Below are 17,190 nucleotides of genomic sequence, written 5' to 3'. Positions count from 1 at the left end.
TACAGTACAACGTCGATTTTCCGGGGACGGATTAACCGGCGGGCGGCTTAACCGTGCGCATGAATTTGACAGTTGGTGAACATTTTCTGCGATGAACCGGTAAGCAAAAACATTTTTTGTGCAGCAATCTAGTGTCTAGTGATACTTTTTAACTTCATTTTTTATAAAAGACAATTATTGTTGAAAATATATTTTCATTGATTCAAAAAATATTCTACTAGTGATTAATCGATTATTTTGATGTGAATTTCTAGTAAAACCGGTGAATTTTAAAGCATTTATATGAATTTGACATTTCTTGGACCATTATCCGTGGAAATCGATTAACCGGCATCCGCCCGGTCCCGAGCTGCCCGGATAATCGAAGTTCTACTGTACATTTTATGCGAGCTCTATATTCTACCGCAGCCGTGCATTGTCGCGGGTTTGTGAGTTTTTCACAGAAAAGCAACGCTCACATTCGTGCTAACACAAGGACGGTTTGATAGATAGAAAGTGTCGCCAAAAATTGTCGCGGAAGATTTTTTGGGTCGTCTAGAAGTAGTGTTACACTGCTTCTAGACGACCAACTTTACACCTCACATTACACTCACAACAACTCACATTACACCAATCGATTAATCGCCAGTAGAATAATATTTGAATCAACGAACAACAATGAACAACAATGGATTTAACAATTGTCTTTTATCACAAATGAAGTAAAAAAATATCACTAGCCACTAGATAGCTGCACTGCAAATGTTTTTGCTAACCCGATCATGGCCGAAAATGTTCGCCACGTAGACCAAATGTCAAATTCATGCACACGGTTAAGCCACCCGCCGGTTAATCCATTCCCGTATTATCGACTGTATTTGAACGGTAATGCTGGTACCCCTGTACTTGCGCAAATTATACGGCAATATGCATCCTAAATGTCATCGACTATTTTTCTCATTGCTTGTCAAACCGTCCAACATCATCCGACCCGTGCAGACACCTTGTTTGAGTGTAGCATTAAAAACAAAGAAAACTGCGTAAAAGAGTTACGAAGTGTGAAAAAATTCGTTTTGCTGTGTTTTCTTCGTGCCAGTCGTTAACAAAAGAGTGTTTGCTTCAACTTTAACCCGTAGTTTGCATTAAAAACAGTACACGCGCACGATGCTCGATCTCGAAGTTACTCCAGAGCGTTCGCTCGGTTCGACCACCGAGAATTGGGAATTTGTTCTCGGTAAGCTTTGCAAAGCAACAGAACCTCCCTTCAGCATTCACGAATGATGAAACATCGAGTGTGTGTATGTGTGCATCTAGAGAGTTGGATTCGCTTTGCTGATTGCCACCAAACGATGCTTGCGTTATTTGTTCAGCCGTTTTTGACCAATGGATGATTAATTTAATTTTACCCCGTCCCGGGATCTTGCCACTTTGCAGCGCTAGATAGAATCTCGTTCAATATAGTATGAAAAATGAAAATGACGAAAATCATGCACAGCTTTTGTTGACACCAAAAGCGTATTCTAGGCATTTTGCAATCCACTCTCGATCCAAACGGGGGAGTGACCTTGGAAAAGGAAAGGTATCAGCAAAACCAAAATGCAACCCAAAACGACCTACTAGTACATTCGCGAATGGGACATTTGCTTCACCGTATGCAGTATCCGTATGCGTTTGATCGTGCAAATTCGATTCCTTTTGTTGTTTGTCGTTTCTTCTTTCCCTTGCCAGCAGTTGGACAAGGGCTGCTGTTGGGTTGGTACGTTTTGTATGTGTTTATAAGCAGCCTGTGTGTGTGTTTGTGTGAGTACGAGTGAATGATGAAAAAAGCTCCCTCCTACACGGTGTAAAAGCGCGTCATACGCATACACCAGATGGGACCGTGCCTGTGTAGTGGTAAAATGTGTATGCTGGATAGCTCGCTTCACACTAATACTATGGTGTGGAATCAGCTGACAGCCTGTTTGAGATTGCGTGATGCACACATGAAGGAAAATAAACAACACAGTTTAACGATACGTTTTTCTGGCCTCGGCTACAGTGCATTTTGTTTCTATAAGAGTTCGAGGTTAAAAATTCTGTATTATCTGCTTTTTAAAGTGATTCTAAAATTCTACGCCCCCAGTGCATTTACCTCGTGAAAGTCTAACCTGCCTTTTACCTACTTTTAGGAATGCATTTTTCTCAAGCCGTTGCCATCATACAGTCGCAAGTAGGAATTATTAAGGGGGTGCAGGTGCTTTATTCTGACACGGTAAGCACATAATCAACCATCCGCAGCGTCGTCGCTTACTACGTTTGTTTAACACTTTTCAGGATCCGCTTAACGTAGACATTATTATAAATATGCCCCAGGACGGTATCCGTCTCATATTCGACCCGATTCAGCAGCGGCTAAAGACGATCGAGGTGTTCAACATGAAGCTAGTCAAGCTAAAGTACTGCTCTATGCCGTTCAACTCGCCCGAGGTTGTGCCATCGATCGAGGAAATCGAACATTCGTTCGGTGCGACCCATCCGGGCGTGTACGATGCGGCCAAGCAGCTATTTACGCTACATTTCCGAGGGTTAAGCTTCTACTTCCCGGTGGACAGTAAGCTGCAGCCCGGTTACGCACATGGGCTCGGCTCGTTGCACTTTCCCAGTGGTGCTTCCCCGGTCGTCTCGAAAATGGTTATCTACACGGGCGTGAACGTGCTTGACAGCCGACCACCTCCGCTGCCACTTTCCTGTTACCAGCAGCAGCTGTATCTAGGGGCAGCCACCGTGTTGCGCAGCGCGCATGGTACACGGGGGCTGCGGTTGCAGCTGTATAGTGAAGGGTCGATCCGGTCCCTAGAACCGAGGAAGCAGTGCCTAACGCGAGAAATTATATTTGGCGATAGCTGTCAGGATGTAGCCACCAATCTTGGTGCACCGTCCAGGTACGCATCGGACAAGAATATTCGCTTAGGAATTGATATGCCTTCTACACTTGCTGACGTTGGCTGTTTATTACTTGTAGGGTATTTTTTAAAAGTGAAGATAAGATGAAAATTCATTCCCCGAGCGCCCACCGACGTGTTCAGACTAAGCGGAGTGACTTCTTCTACAACTACTTTACCCTCGGCATCGACGTACTGTTCGATGCGCGCACGCACAAAACGAAGAAGATCATAATGCACACAAACTACCCTGGCCATTACAACTTTAACACGTATCATCGGTGTGAGTTTCACCTAGAATTAGCAGCGGATAAGTAAGTGGAAACTCTTTTTTTATACAGAAACAGATGAAAAATAACAGCACCTTAAAGTGATAGTTAACAACTGAGCTATTCCGTTTTTTATTGTAGAGTCATCGAAGACGTACCACTTGATGCACCGGTTATGATAACGGCCTACTCCAAATGGGACGAGGTGGCGACTCGGTTGACCCCGTCAGAACGACCCGTGGTGCTTCATAGAGCCGGTTCGACCAACACGGCAAATGTATTTGGGTCTACGTTCTGCTACGGGTATCAGGATATCATCTTCGAGGTGATGCCGAACAACTATATTGCCTCAATAACACTCTACCAATCAGCGACACCATTTCACGTGGCCGATTGGAACGCAACCACTGGTAAAAGTAGCACCGGTAGCTCTAGTAGCACTGCCAGTACGGCGCCGAGCAGTAGCAGCGATCTAAAAGCAGCGCTGCAAGACGCAAAACCATCGCAGTCCAAGATTCGAGTCACTGCATGACGCACGACTACTGCCGGTCGGAGCAGAGAAACGACCGGCGACAATAAGCGAAATTCCTTGTTGTAGGGAATGAGCCTCGAAACAACATCAACCTGTTGCTGTAAGTTGTACATCGTTGTTCATGCATCCGCTCCGCTCCATGCTAAGCATCACCGCCAATTAGTAAATCATCTTAAAACATCATCCCTACGGTAAAACTTAAAAAAGGCGAATTCAATCGAAATCAACAACAAGGGCATATTATTAAAAACTTGTATTTAAATCCCTTTAAATTGCATTGCACATTACGCAAGCCATGCTCCTCTTCCTTTGGGGTTGTTTTTCGTTGCCCTCGGGTGAAGCAAGGTAGTGTCGAACTGTTTCAATTGTTTTGCTATGTTTATTTTTCGATAGTTATTGGTTACATCTCTCTCTTTTATTTTCTTACAAAAACCGATAGACATATATATATATGATGGTTAGGATAATAGCAATCTAATTATAAGTTTCGAATGGTTAATGTTAAGCCGACTGCAACTTTGACATTTTTCGTTGCTGCTATTCTTTGGGATGTATAGTCGCGATATATGCGTTTGTGGCATTGACAAGAACACTTACGATAGGCAAGCGGATCTAGTTGATTACTAATTCCAATTTATCGAATAGCTTTAAGACGCGTTGCTGCTTAACACAACAACAACTTTGGAACTACAAAAAAAACGGAAAGCATATAAGGTAAGGGTGATAAAACGAAAGAAATAACGCAAAAAAAAAGAATAAGAATGAACACAGATCATTAACTAAGCTACCAAAAACTGTACGTAAGCAATGTAAAATATGTTTCTAGTGCAGACTTACATAATGGCGTAGATGGACACCGTTTGTGGGAAACTCTGAAGTTCACCAGAGCTGGCTTGTGAATAGCTTCTCATAAATCCCATCGGCAACGTAGACTGTGGTCAACCCACACTCGCACTGTCCACCACCTTATGGCAGTACGGACTTTAGAAACGAAAAAAAACGCGGAACCGCAAAAGAGCGACCATTGTGATTTAAAATATCTTTTTATGTTCTGTAAAAAGGTACCATAAAAATACGAAAAAGAAAGAAAATAAAAAACAGGAATATTGTAAGTTAAGACTCTTAAACGCAGTGGTTTTATTTGGCTGTGATATTTGAAGGAAAAACACAATTCTAGCAAATAGCTCCCTGGGGATCATGAATCATGCGGTCTACACTAGCAGTAGTACTATCTTTTTTTATTATATACAGAACCTCGACATACCCTGTCTACTTTTGGTTTAACCGGCGGGATTACTTGTCAGCGACCTCAAACGATTTACTAATCGATATTTGCTTCTGCATAAGATCGTCCTCGTTTACTCGCATTGTCATGGGAGGAATCAGGGCTGCGGCAACGACCCGATTTTCCGCATTTAAAAAATTAAACGTCGAACAAGCTTGCTCCGTTCCGAGCACTTCCACGTTGATCTTGTAGCGCTTCATAAAGTCAATAATCTTTTTGGAGAAGGCAGGCGTTATGGTGTGGTCGCCGATTCCCACCACGAGCACATCAATTTTCGGCTCAATAGCGCAGAACAAGCTCAACGACTCGTCGTTGATGTCCTCGTGGCTTTCGACGTTCCACGACAGCACGGTGCGGGAGAAGATGGCCATCGGTCCGATGACGACCATATCGTTATTGAGCCGGAATCCAAACTGGCTGTACGAGTTGATCATCAATCCAGCATCGGCCTCCTTGTTCAGAATCGTGACTGAAGTTTTACCATCACTTTCGTAGGTGGAGGACCGGCGAACCAGCGATGAGCTATCGGAAAGATACATTGCAACAAGAGAGATTGGTCATTACATAAAACATTATGTTCTACCAAATACTCAGAATTTACCAGAGGTTTCGACGCAGCGATTGATGCGCGATACGGCTCAGACCCTGGAGAACGTTCATGGCGAGGGACGAATAAACTGCAGGCCAATTTCTGAACGCAAAGCGGACACGATTGCGTGGACTTGGGAAATGTTTACAAATAACTTTCAGCTGTCAAACCAAAAGCCCACAGAAGATTTTGTTCCCCGTTCGACGTCTATTTTCCAAATTCCAAATGAGGATGATCTTATTCATGCATCGGAGAATCGGGGTAAAAATAACACAAAATCTAAATTTACTGTTATATTATTTTAGTTAAACAAATATTCAATGAAACACATAATTTCGAAGGAAATTATAATGTTGGTTATCGCTCCATTTGAATTTGGACAGTTCTGCTTGACAGGTCTTCCGTCATCGCAAGCGCTGCATGCGCATGTATTTGTGCAACGAGCATAGGCCGAGCGTAAGTTTTTTTCTGTTGCTCCGACAACTTTCTTGGCAAATACCGCTCCTTCCGCCAGGTATCGCCCTTGCTGGCCCGTGATCCAAAAAGAAAAAGCATCCGTGTTAGTGAAACTAAGCATTGTAGTTCGTCTAGTGAGTTTGCTGCCGTCGTCGTAGACCGACCAAAAATGTCGAATCGATTGCTAGCGCGTGTGCTAGAATAGATTAACACGAATCTGCATACCACAAACGGGTCTAAGTTATTTCCTGCACTGCACTCTAGTGCGGATTACTAGAATCAGGATACTGTTCTTCACTTTGCCGATTGGAAACCCGTCCTGTACAGGCATTGAAAAACAGGTGCACTTCATCGTGAAAAGTTCAATAAACATTGATTGCGTTGCACAATTGTCGGGTCGAAAGCAGTGAAAGGATGTGAACATCGTCGGAGAAAAGGGCACAGTGAGATGACTGTGTGAGGTGTCGTGGTATCTGGAAGACTGCTGCTCCAAAAACCCCCCAAACGGTGTTTTCCGATGGTGCCGAGTTTCCCGTTCTCGGCCGGAACCCCTCCCCATGCGCTGGAAGATGGTTAATGAATGTGGGACGCTTCCGGGCTCTCGGCAAGAGGAGAAGTGGGTCAGATGAGTTGTAAATGTAGGAACCGAAGCAAAGAGAAGAACGAACGCACTCAGTGGCAAACTAGTGGGAAACGTGGACCGGACGTGGTGCGCTTGGCTATTGCTGGAGGTTTGTTGTAAAAAAGATGACAGGTGCATGAGCTGGAAACACAATACAGTGGCAATACAGAGCAACACGGTCGACAAAACACGAAAAAAAGGTTGACCAACAACACATTCGACGCTCAGCAAAGGCAAGATAAGAGCCCTTGTTTTGCTAGTGTTTACGATTGGTGAGAGTGATTTGCTTGATAGTGGAAGCTGGTAGTTTCGTTAGCTCCGTGGCCAACGTCAGCGTTGACGACGCCTACTACTAATATCAGCGCTGCTAGGGGCACGCGTCCTGTTCTCCTCACAACGAACGAAGTAGCACAGCGTTGTATTAATTAACTTCTCAAACAAGCCCTGCTCGTTGGATGAAATTAATCGGTACAAACCCGCTCCTCGGCTAATTGCTCAACGACGACCTTTTGAAGTCAGCCTTTCACTATCTCCGATGAATGGAGCGAACGGTGGGGTAGTGCTAGAGAAACTTTTATCATCTTTCAACGTAAATCAGCTGGGGAAAGGAAATATTGAAAGATGTGTGCATAATAGTGAATCATTTGATACAGTTTATTGCAGCAAACAGTGATAGGGCAAAATAGCAGCAACAAACCGTAAGCAGTGGATAGAAAAAACGTTGAATTCATGTTCACATGTGCATATGCCGAATGTGATGTTGTGTCCCGCTGGTCAAAATGTTAAGTGGCACAATCATACGCGTTTGTCGAGTGTGAGCAGCAATAGCTACAGCGTCAGTGAACAGTGATTAAACAAAAGCGTCGACTATGCTTTCCTTTTACGTCGAATCTAAGGAGGCGTCTGCGGAAGCCGTTCGGAACGACGTCCGGGAGGAAACAGCGCACGGCGCATAATAAAATACTGAACGGAAATTATCGTTTGAATCAACTCTGGCGTACACCCCGTTGATGCTGGCCATTGATCGAACGTGATTGCTCGGCAATGTGCAAATGATGGCAACATCATTTTGCGATATTAAAAACATCACCAAATATAGAAAACAGCAGTGAGCAAAGCGCGAGCGGTCAAGATTGCTGGTCAGTGGAAAAGGGATTCTGTTTTCTACGGATACGCTAAAAAAACGCATCGTTTCGGTATTTGAAGGTAGACAAAACACTATCGCGTTTTCTCAAGCAAGCAACGCACAGTAGCAAAAGATGGACGAAGAGGCACTGATAGCACGAGCAAAGGAGGAACGGGAAAAAATATTCCAGCGCTACGACAAGGGCCGGGAACCGGGAGCCGAGATCGATCCGTGGGAGGATCCACAATTTGAAGTGTACCACCAGACGGATAGGTAAATTAAACATTAATTTTGCCATGGATCATGGAAATGATCAAAATCAGTAACACTAATTTTAGTTAGTTTGAATAATTAATGAATGCAATAACACAGTTGCCACAACATATGATTGGCTAGTTTCGAAAGACATTCCTCCCATGCAAAACCATCTAAAGCACATGGAGGCGTTTACGTTTTTTTGCTAGGCCTGTATTTGGAAGCTGTATTCCACATGCATACATGACTCCCACGGGTGGATACAAAAGTGCGTGGTAGAGCGCACTTTGCGTGGGCAGTTCCTATAGCACTGACTGCACCGTAAATAGCCGAATGGAGGAGGGCTATAGGTGTGCTTTATGTTGTGTTGTGCCCGCAACTGATTTGTTTCCTAATTTTAGTTTATTTCTAAAATCTATAATGTTTTTTTTTTGTATAATCAAATGGCTTATTAGTAATTATAAATTATAAATAATGTGCACTTTACGAAGGAAAATAATAATACATGTAAATTATTATACTGTCCGAAATGTACGTAGGCAACAAGCTTATTATTCTAGTAGTGGAGCCGGAAATATCCGCCTTCTTGGGCGGCTAACTTGTGTATTTGCAATTTCAAGCGTTTATTTAATTGGTATGCTTGGTAGGTTCATCGAGCATACAAAATGGTACCTGAAGCATATCTATAGAAAGATAGTCAGAGAGATACGTTTATAAAGATATCGAACGGGTTAAACTGTTACATGTGTAAAAGACTCATTCAACATCACTGATATCATATGCTTTTTCATTCCAGGTATGGATTCATACACGATCAAAGGTTACCGCGTAAACGCGAACCGCACGAAGCCAAAGCATTGGAAATCGAAATGGGACGGGTGAAGAAATGGCTCAAACTGCTCGGACATTCTTCGCAGCCAGCAAAGCGACCATGGGAAGATAAAGTAGTTCAGGCGAAGGTACGCAAACGCGTCTTCAAAGGAATACCGGAGAAGATTCGTGGACAGGTCTGGTGTAAGCTGCTCAATCTCGAGCAGGTGATGAAGGCCGAAGAGGGCAAGTACAAAAAGATGCTGGAGCTGGCTCGCAACTGGAGCACGGAAGCGCGTCAGATCGATAAGGACGTGAATCGACAGTTTCGGGATCACATTTTCTACCGCGAGCGTTACAGTGACATGCAGAAGAGTTTGTTTAATGTACTGGTAGCATACAGTATGTACAATTCTGAGGTACGTGGCGCATCATATCATTTGTCTAAAGGGCCATCTTTACCCGATTGCTAAGTATCTTTGTCTCCGCCGCTAGGTTGGCTACTGCCAGGGAATGTCCGGACTAGCAGGAGTGCTGCTGATGTACTTGAAAGAAGAGGAGGCATTCTGGGCACTAAGCGTCCTGCTGGCGGATGCAAAGTTCGCAATGCACGGTCTATTCATCGAAGGTAAATCGTGTGACAACCGTTGTCGATCTTGAACATAGTCGGTGGCGGGTTCTGCGAGGTTTTATTCTGTGTGTTTTTTTGAACTTTGCACGACATCCTTCTTTGCAGGCTTCCCGAAGCTGACCCGTTTTCTAGCACATCACGACAAAATCATAACCAAATTCATACCAAAGCTTAAGAAACACTTTGATCAGTGCAATCTCGACTCGATCCTGTACTCGTTAAAATGGTTCTTTGTTGTGTTTATCGAAAGGGTACGTTTTCTGTTCTTTGTTATGTGGATGCAGATTATCTTCCCATGTGCTTCAACATCTAACCATTATTATGTTTTTTGTCTGTTTTCTGCTTTTCTGGCGGTGGGTTGCTCAATGCTGTGATACACGCACAACATCGCTCGCAAACAAACACTATCACGATGGATGGTTTATTTTGTACCCATATACACGATAACAATACAATGCGTTTGTCCATATGTTTGTCTCTGTGTATGTGTGTGTGTGTGTTTTATGCATGCGTGTTTTGTCCCTTTGCTGTTCACAAACGACGTGCAGATTCCGTTCAGTTTGTGTTTGCGCGTTTGGGACATTTATCTGCTCGATGGAGAAAAGGTGGTTACAGCAATGGCTTATAACATACTGCGTATGCACAAGCAATATATACTGAAGCTACGGGATATGGATCAAATTGTGCAGTATATACAGGTAAACTATAGTTTCGATAATGCATTGCTGATATTTTTTGTTATTCATCCCGATCGTTACTACCGCATGGCATTCTGACATCTTTATTTGTTTCTACAGACACGGCTATGTGAAGACTTTGGCTACGACGACGATACGGTAATTAAGAATCTAGAGCAATGCATGGAAGAACTGCGTAAGGCAGGTTTAGAGCTGCCACCGCCACCGAGTGAAATCGAACTTCCGAAAAAAGAATTCGGTGTATTCGTGGAGCCCACTGCGGCCGCACAGGTAACAACAGCGTTCGATCCCGGAATAAAAAAACTTTCTTCTCCCTGTGTCATTTCTTTCATAAACTACTGCTTCCTGTTTCAGATTGGACGACGAAAGCAGGAATTTAGCGAAACAGAAAAAGAAGTCACAGAAACAGTAAAGCTCAAGTAAGTGTTCTTATCTTTACGAATGCTACAAAAAATGAATGTATGATGATTATGGTTATAATCTTGTCCCTTTCCTTTAGGCGTGAAATAACCGAACAGGAAATTGCGAATCTCAATCGAATCGCTACCGCTCCAGGAGGTTCAACACAACAGCTAAATACAGGTAAGCCCCTTTGTGTCTTATTAAGCAACAGCAAAAAGTTTGAAAAACGAAACGAAATAACGCCGTTCATGATGCTACTCACGAATACCGGGTGATGTTTAGTGCATCAGTAAATGTTCTCATTCGTTCTCACATTTTCATATGTTTTCTTCTAACACGCAGTATTGCCCCGGGTTTGCATTTGAGGCGTATATTTCTATTTCTGCTTGTGTTTCTTGATCCACCCTAATGCTTGTCGGTGACATTGTAAAGAGGCAAGGTGTGTAGTTATGATGTTGTTCGACTCAGTTGTCTGTAAAATTCTTATGTAATATCTGCTTACTGGATAAAGCACTGTACAACCGCTCTGCACAAAGCCAAAACAAAAATTATAACGAACTCTTTCTATTCGTTTGCACTACGAGCTGCTTAACGAGGCCATCGTTTACCGGACTATGCACATTTTGAAACACAAACAGCAAATATCCCGTGCTTAGCCAATGTAGCAAATTAAACCCATGTTCATGTGTTTCTTTTTTTAATTGCAGTACACATTCCGGAGTCGGAAGATGGTGGATCGCTTCTAGGAAGCTCACGTAAATCGCTGGCCGATACCTCCGTTACATCCACCGCAGATTTGAGCGTGCTCTCCGGTGGGCAAAGCCAGCGGTCACACCAAGCTTTCGATTTCTGCGTCGACGAACAGAATATCATACCAAGTGAGGACGAGGGCGATGGAGAAAGCAGTCCAGTGTAAGTAGTTCTTTTCTATTTGCAATCAGTTGGATGTGCAATTATTTGTGTGTTTAGTGGTAAAAAAAACAAGAAAACATGAAATTCATGCTTTAGACTAAATGCTACGAAAACCCTATATCTTCCCTATGTTTGGAGGATACCTTCTCTATGTTTAAGGATACCTTCCCTCATAACCCTATGTAATCATCATATGTTTGGAACATACCATCCCTCATATGCTGCGCATTGCTGACTCCAGTTCCATCAATGCTAAATCAGGATTGTTATCACATCGTGTAGAATGTTAGACATTATTCATTCCTTAGACGATTATGATTTTCTGTTTCCACATCATCGTAGTGTGTACGTGTATGTGTCTGTGCGCGCTTGTCATGCTGGTGCATTTTTATTGTGTATATCAGCATTTGATTGCTGCAATGTTAGCCGTTATTGTAGAATAGCGTATCATAGTTGGCTAGAGCGCATTTGGCAGCCTTCCGCGCCGAAACAAAAGGTCGCCTAAGGAGTGTAATAATATGCGTATTCTTTGTACCGTTTTTCCTCTTCCTAAGACGTGGTTTTGTTTCAGATCAAGGCGAAAACAATCGTCGGTGCCATCGGCGTCGCATGGTACCAGTAGTGGTGCCGCGAACGCCACCGCCTCCACCTCCACGACGAGGACGGTCAGGCTTAGAAGTGCAACGTAAGTCCAGTGTGTTGCTAGTATGCGCAAGCGTGCCGCTGTGCATGTGAGCTAATTGTTCTCTAGACGCACTAGGTGGAGAGTATAGACTGAGTTACTTGCCAAGGTTCGGAGTGTGACTATCCTTCAAATGATGGATAATGTTCCTGCCATGTATAAAGCGCTTAATAACCTCTGTTTTTTTCTATTGCAAAATTACTTTTGTTTTGTATACATTCTAAATGGTGTACATATTTATTTATTGTTGATTGTTCCTGTTTATTTCTATTAAGTAGCACGTTTGTTTTACATGTTAAGATACTACGTTTTGCTAATTTTGGTCTGTTTGGGTTTTGGTTGGATTAAGCTAGTTGGATGTAATTACGAGATTGTTGGTTTCCATACTCCTTCTCCAGCATTTATCAGTCAGCATTTGTTAGGCAGGAGAATGAATGAAAATCAAGTTCGGTCGTTCAATGAACCGTTCAATGAAACTATTAAACCATTCAATGATCTTCCATAATCCATATGTAAGATAGCTAAAATGAAAATGCTCTACGTCTTTTATCACGATGTTTAGGGGCGGATTAAGCACTACGCAAATTAATCGGCTGTGTGAAACCCCGAGGTGATGAATAAACGAAGGGTGTCTCGTATATATTGTAATGTTATTGTACATTAGAAAAATAATGATCACATTCGATTTATTTAAGAGCTCGAGATTGTGATCAATTGACACTGTATGTATTATGGTTTTACTATGCACGTACGTAATTGTTAATAGTAAATAAGAGTTTACACTTCGTAAAAACTTCTTGTAATGGAAGTGGTTTTCAATGACATTAAAGTGCACCGTTATAGCACACGCTAACCTGCAAGATGCATTCTATTCATTATGTTTATTACTTATATGTTTTCCTTGTTCTATTTCAAAGATCCGCCATCGGTGCAACGAGTGTGGTAGAGCGTAGTCCTTCAGCCCTCCAGCTAATGACTCCTCGAGCAATGTCTCCACACGATGTAGTGCGCATTTACGTTCCACCAGCACCGCCAGAAGAGCTACATCACGGGGCATTAGGCTTTGAGACGTCCTCCAGCGTCAAAAATCACGATCGGCCAACGGTATCCAGCGCAAATGGGACGGAACTGCGCCGTAATCGTTCTTCGCGTGCCAGTTACAACGACGAGGACGAAGACGAAGAATCAAAAACGCGTCGTAACAGTGAGATTGATCTGTATCTACAGCAATCGATTAGTTCAAAAATGCCCGGAGCCACAACGGCCAACGGTAATGTAACGGCCGGTTATGGAAGTGGCAGATTTTCGAACTACGCTAGTGGCGATTTTCAGGGTCAGCAGCAACCGTCTGCATACCCTGCTGCACCATTGTCTCCGTCCGCGTCCCAGAATTACGCTTCGAATGGACGTTCCACGTCGTCGTCCCGGCGTGGCAGTATGTCAAGGAAATCTCCAGCACCGACGCTGGACAGTGAATTCATCATCGAGTGTAGCCACCTGAAAAACCGCAAATATGTGCCACCGGATCATCACAGCAGCCACAACAGCCTGGTGCTGAGCGTTGGCGGTGGTTTACCAATGTACGGTAGCCGCAACGGTTCAGAATCTAACATACATCGCATGACATCGTTCGAGGAGCTGGCTAAGGCGAAACTACAGCAGCACCTATCCGGCAGCAGTGGTAGTGGGGCAATCGCGGGCAGTAGCAGTAGCTTGTTGAAAACTACCACGGAAGACGCCTATGTTGTGCGACAAACGGTATCGGTAACGAAGACGTCCGGATCTATCAACCGAATGGCGAGAAGCGAAATCTATGAGTCGATTGAAAGCAGAGAAGAATCGCACTATGACAGTCCTCGCCGCCAACGGCAACCAGATAATACGCCGTCTGATTTGTACGAAGGCGCCGGTAGTCCGATGCATAGTCAAAAAACTTCCCGAGGGCACAAAAGCGATTACAACATTCAGTATCGAAATCTTTCACCGCAGGGCGCCAGTGCTGGCGCACCAATGTCACCGATGAGTGACGGTGGAGGCGATTGGGTGGAATATCGACAAATGAAAGCATCCTCCCGGCAAAACAGTGGCAATGATAGTTCGCCGTTTGATTACGATCCATTACCCACGGACGGTGCAGCGATTGTCGCCAAGAAACGCTACAATCGGTTCTTCAACAACGACGAGGAGGAGGATGAGTGTGAAGAAGATGAGACGACGAATGGCGGAACCACAGTGGCCACTCACCGACATCGGGAAGATGAAGACAAGTTACTGACTAAATCGTCCGATGATTTATCCACCAGCCCTCCTCCAGTTAGTCGCCCTTCACAGTTGCCCCACTATCAGCGATCAAGTGCTGGGTCCGGTGCGGGTAGTCACCAACGTCAGCGACCTCGCCAAAGACAACCACCAATCGTGTCGCACTCCCAGCCTCAGAATGGTACGACGCCAACAAATGAAACGGTACCGCTTTTACCCGTGTCTCCAACGAGCAGCAGCAATTTAACTGGCAAAAAGGCATCACACTTCATTCCGCTGGTACGTTCTGACGGTACTGCCAGCCCTCTCCCATCATCGGCCATTCCCGTCAGTAGTATTAAGCGTAAGATTTCGTCCGAATCCTCATATTGTCCGGCGAGTTCGTCGACCACCAGCACACCAACCGGCACGCGACGTCGCGACTCGAACGCTTCAGCCAACGGAATCCAGTCTCCACCGGCCGGTAGCCACTCGCGTATTCCCGTTGGGTTGAAATCACCCACATCGCCAACGGGATCGCTACAAGGCTCTTTTCGCTCCGGCATACCGACACAAAAATCCTCCAGATTGCCCACTTCCAAACCAACCGATGTTGGCGAACGTTTGCCTCAGTATCAGTACGGTACGGCTTCAGGGCCGGCATCGTTAGCTCTCTCACCACCGGCATCGTCACTTCAAAGAGCAGGAAGCGGCCAAGGAGACGAATATTCTACCACCAGACTAGGATCGTCCCGTTCGGCTCATCAGATCCAATCAGACTCGAATAAGATTCGGATTCAGATTAATCCTTCACAGTCGTACAGCAACAGCAGCACGACGGGAGGATAAATTTGAGCTTACTGCCCGTAACAACCAGCATTATTTACGTTTCCTTTTTAGAACTCTAGAGCAATAGAGATGGTAATGAGTAGAGGTTTATCGAGTATTTAAACCACGAGTCCAAATGGTGTGTATAAGACCAGTTGAAAAAGAAGTTTGTTGATCTGATGGGATTCTCAATAGATGCTACTTACACAAACAACAGAGATAAGAAATGTAGCCCATACCAATTCCTTGGTTAGAATTTTAGTATATATTTTTTTAATATTATTCGCTATCGAATGTGGATGCTAAGCTAAGATGTCTAGCTTCGCTCGAATCTGCTTTCTCTGCCCCTCAAATGCATTCCATTTTCTATATCGCATAATGCAACCCAAATATATGATGTAACTTCGTTACTCAATTTGTTTTCTTAACCTGCAGAAGGAGCTCTCTAGCTGATTATTTACATTTCGATATTATTAAAGTTACAAATTCGAAACATTAGAAATCCTTTGCTCGTTTGCTTGTTTCCGTTTTCCGAGCGGTACGGACTGCATTCCTGAACCAATCTGTAAAAATGCTACTAGCAAGCAAAAAGAATTTCCTTCCCGTCCGGTCATACCCTAAGGTAAGCGAAAGAGAGTAGTACTGTTCAGTGGATATTACATTTCTCTTCCTGCAAAGCAATAACAAAAGTGACTGATATTTGTCTATAGGTTTTAATCCGCTAGCTTCAAAAGAAAAGTATTTTATAAACCGCACGTTTTGTTCGCATGGGTCCGCGGTTTTCTTTCAAAACATTTTGTGGTCGTCAATATGAACTCTAAATGTTTTTTTATGAGCGAAGAAACTTAACTTCGATCCACATTTACCGTGCGACAATGGTACAATAACACTGTCGACAATATCGAATATCGTCTGCATTAACGTGACAGTTCGGCGTAACCCGTAGCCCGAAGAGGGAAGTTAGGAAAACAGAATGTAAATTATCGATACTTTGCAAAGCCTTTGCCTGTTCCACAATGTTTGATTAAGTTTGTCCTTGCTTATATATATACGATTCGAATCGAACATGACCATGTACGTATAGCGCAAGAAACTGTTAATTCTAGGGGCATAAATCAAACCGTTCCAAACTACTCGTATGATATTAGCATCGAATGAAATTCGAAGCAGATAAAATGCATTTCATCTTGTTACACTCGAAAAGTTTCGTTATCAATCTGCCCCTACTCGTAGCGAGATTATAAAATCGACGTGATGCAGTGCATGTGTGTGTGCGTGTATAACATAAGTTTCGATGGCAAACAGCCACCGATGGTTCCGTGTCCTGCTTTTTGCCTTAGGCGGGGTGGAGAAAACAATGCGCTAAAAAGAAGACAGATGCTATTCTATATATGAATATATTTTCCACAGAGCTATGCAAAGGACAGAAGCATAGATGCGTCTTAAAACAGTATGTAGTACCCTGCATTGGTTTGTTTGATAGCTACAACTCAATCCAGTTTGTAGGACCGAAATAACGCCAAAACATTATTCCATTAACCGTTAAATTACAGACCCATCTACTATAAAATGTTGCACTAAGCGTAGGAATGTGCAATTCCAATAGCAACAATGGTACTAAACAAATGTAAATTGCCAACCGTATGAATACGAAGACAGAAGAGAATACGTGGGAACGCGGTTCAAGTTTCATGGTTTTTCACAAGTTTGGAAAAGTTAGTAATTGATTTAAAGAAAGATATTTATTTTACCCCTGATCATCACTCATACACACATACACTAACAGAAACGGGTTTAATTTTTCTTTTCTCACTTCACCAAAAACAAAAACCGCATCCCCGAACGATGCAAAACAATTCAAAGACTTTCCACTGAATGTGTGTACTAGTGTTTACGCTGAAGCGCATTTTTTAAAAATAAAAAAAAAAACAAAATACAAAACAAGTTACTGCATT

The 17,190-nt window shown here is 43.4% G+C and overlaps 3 protein-coding genes across 10 annotated transcripts; 2 read left to right on the top strand and 1 right to left on the bottom strand.

Annotated features, from left to right (window-relative positions):
- The first annotated feature begins 964 nt into the window (after window positions 1-964).
- Window positions 965-4,828, top strand: LOC120895086 (UPF0183 protein CG7083). The gene is made up of 5 exons (XM_040298114.1): window positions 965-1,213; window positions 2,148-2,230; window positions 2,293-2,900; window positions 2,981-3,214; window positions 3,311-4,828. The coding sequence occupies exons 1-5, from the start codon at window positions 1,144-1,146 to the stop codon at window positions 3,699-3,701; spliced, it is 1,386 nt and encodes a 461-aa protein (XP_040154048.1). The 5' UTR covers window positions 965-1,143; the 3' UTR covers window positions 3,702-4,828.
- A 73-nt stretch (window positions 4,829-4,901) lies between these two features.
- On the bottom strand, window positions 4,902-5,748 carry LOC120895088 (NADH dehydrogenase [ubiquinone] 1 alpha subcomplex assembly factor 3). The gene is made up of 2 exons (XM_040298115.1): window positions 5,588-5,748; window positions 4,902-5,508 (listed from the first exon to the last, which is right to left on the bottom strand). Exons 1-2 carry the CDS (start codon window positions 5,644-5,646, stop codon window positions 4,995-4,997), a joined length of 573 nt encoding a protein of 190 aa, XP_040154049.1. The 5' UTR covers window positions 5,647-5,748; the 3' UTR covers window positions 4,902-4,994.
- Window positions 5,749-6,041: 293 nt separating this feature from the next.
- On the top strand, window positions 6,042-17,183 carry LOC120895084. 8 transcript variants are annotated; one of them, XM_040298107.1, is made up of 12 exons: window positions 6,042-6,165; window positions 7,307-8,052; window positions 8,831-9,263; window positions 9,340-9,472; window positions 9,581-9,726; window positions 10,024-10,173; window positions 10,273-10,443; window positions 10,528-10,592; window positions 10,673-10,755; window positions 11,283-11,487; window positions 12,059-12,172; window positions 13,087-17,183. In XM_040298107.1, exons 2-12 carry the CDS (start codon window positions 7,913-7,915, stop codon window positions 15,254-15,256), a joined length of 3,810 nt encoding a protein of 1,269 aa, XP_040154041.1. In that variant the 5' UTR covers window positions 6,042-6,165; window positions 7,307-7,912; the 3' UTR covers window positions 15,257-17,183. The 8 variants fall into 8 exon arrangements, with proteins under 8 accessions (XP_040154041.1, XP_040154040.1, XP_040154036.1 ...); XM_040298106.1 differs by having other exon boundaries at window positions 6,050-6,265; XM_040298102.1 differs by having other exon boundaries at window positions 6,050-6,372.
- Window positions 17,184-17,190: the final 7 nt, after the last annotated feature.

Source organism: Anopheles arabiensis, chromosome 2 (assembly GCF_016920715.1).
Source record: "Anopheles arabiensis isolate DONGOLA chromosome 2, AaraD3, whole genome shotgun sequence".
NCBI lineage: Eukaryota > Metazoa > Arthropoda > Insecta > Diptera > Culicidae > Anopheles > Anopheles arabiensis.
The sequence above is the reverse complement of the archived record's forward strand: the minus strand, read 5'-3'. Positions and strand labels throughout refer to the sequence as shown.

Coding starts and splice junctions, on each gene's coding strand:
- LOC120895086 (XM_040298114.1), top strand. CDS start 1,144: ATGCTCGATCTCGAAGTTACTCCAGAGCGTTCGCTCGGTTCGACCACC. Junction 2,231..2,292: donor AGGTGCTTTATTCTGACACG/GTAAGCACATAA, acceptor AACACTTTTCAG/GATCCGCTTAACGTAGACAT. Junction 3,215..3,310: donor CTAGAATTAGCAGCGGATAA/GTAAGTGGAAAC, acceptor TTTTTATTGTAG/AGTCATCGAAGACGTACCAC.
- LOC120895088 (XM_040298115.1), bottom strand. CDS start 5,646: ATGAACGTTCTCCAGGGTCTGAGCCGTATCGCGCATCAATCGCTGCGT. Junction 5,509..5,587: donor TCGCTGCGTCGAAACCTCTG/GTAAATTCTGAG, acceptor TCTTTCCGATAG/CTCATCGCTGGTTCGCCGGT.
- LOC120895084 (XM_040298107.1), top strand. CDS start 7,913: ATGGACGAAGAGGCACTGATAGCACGAGCAAAGGAGGAACGGGAAAAA. Junction 9,727..10,023: donor TTGTTGTGTTTATCGAAAGG/GTACGTTTTCTG, acceptor AACGACGTGCAG/ATTCCGTTCAGTTTGTGTTT. Junction 10,174..10,272: donor AAATTGTGCAGTATATACAG/GTAAACTATAGT, acceptor TTGTTTCTACAG/ACACGGCTATGTGAAGACTT.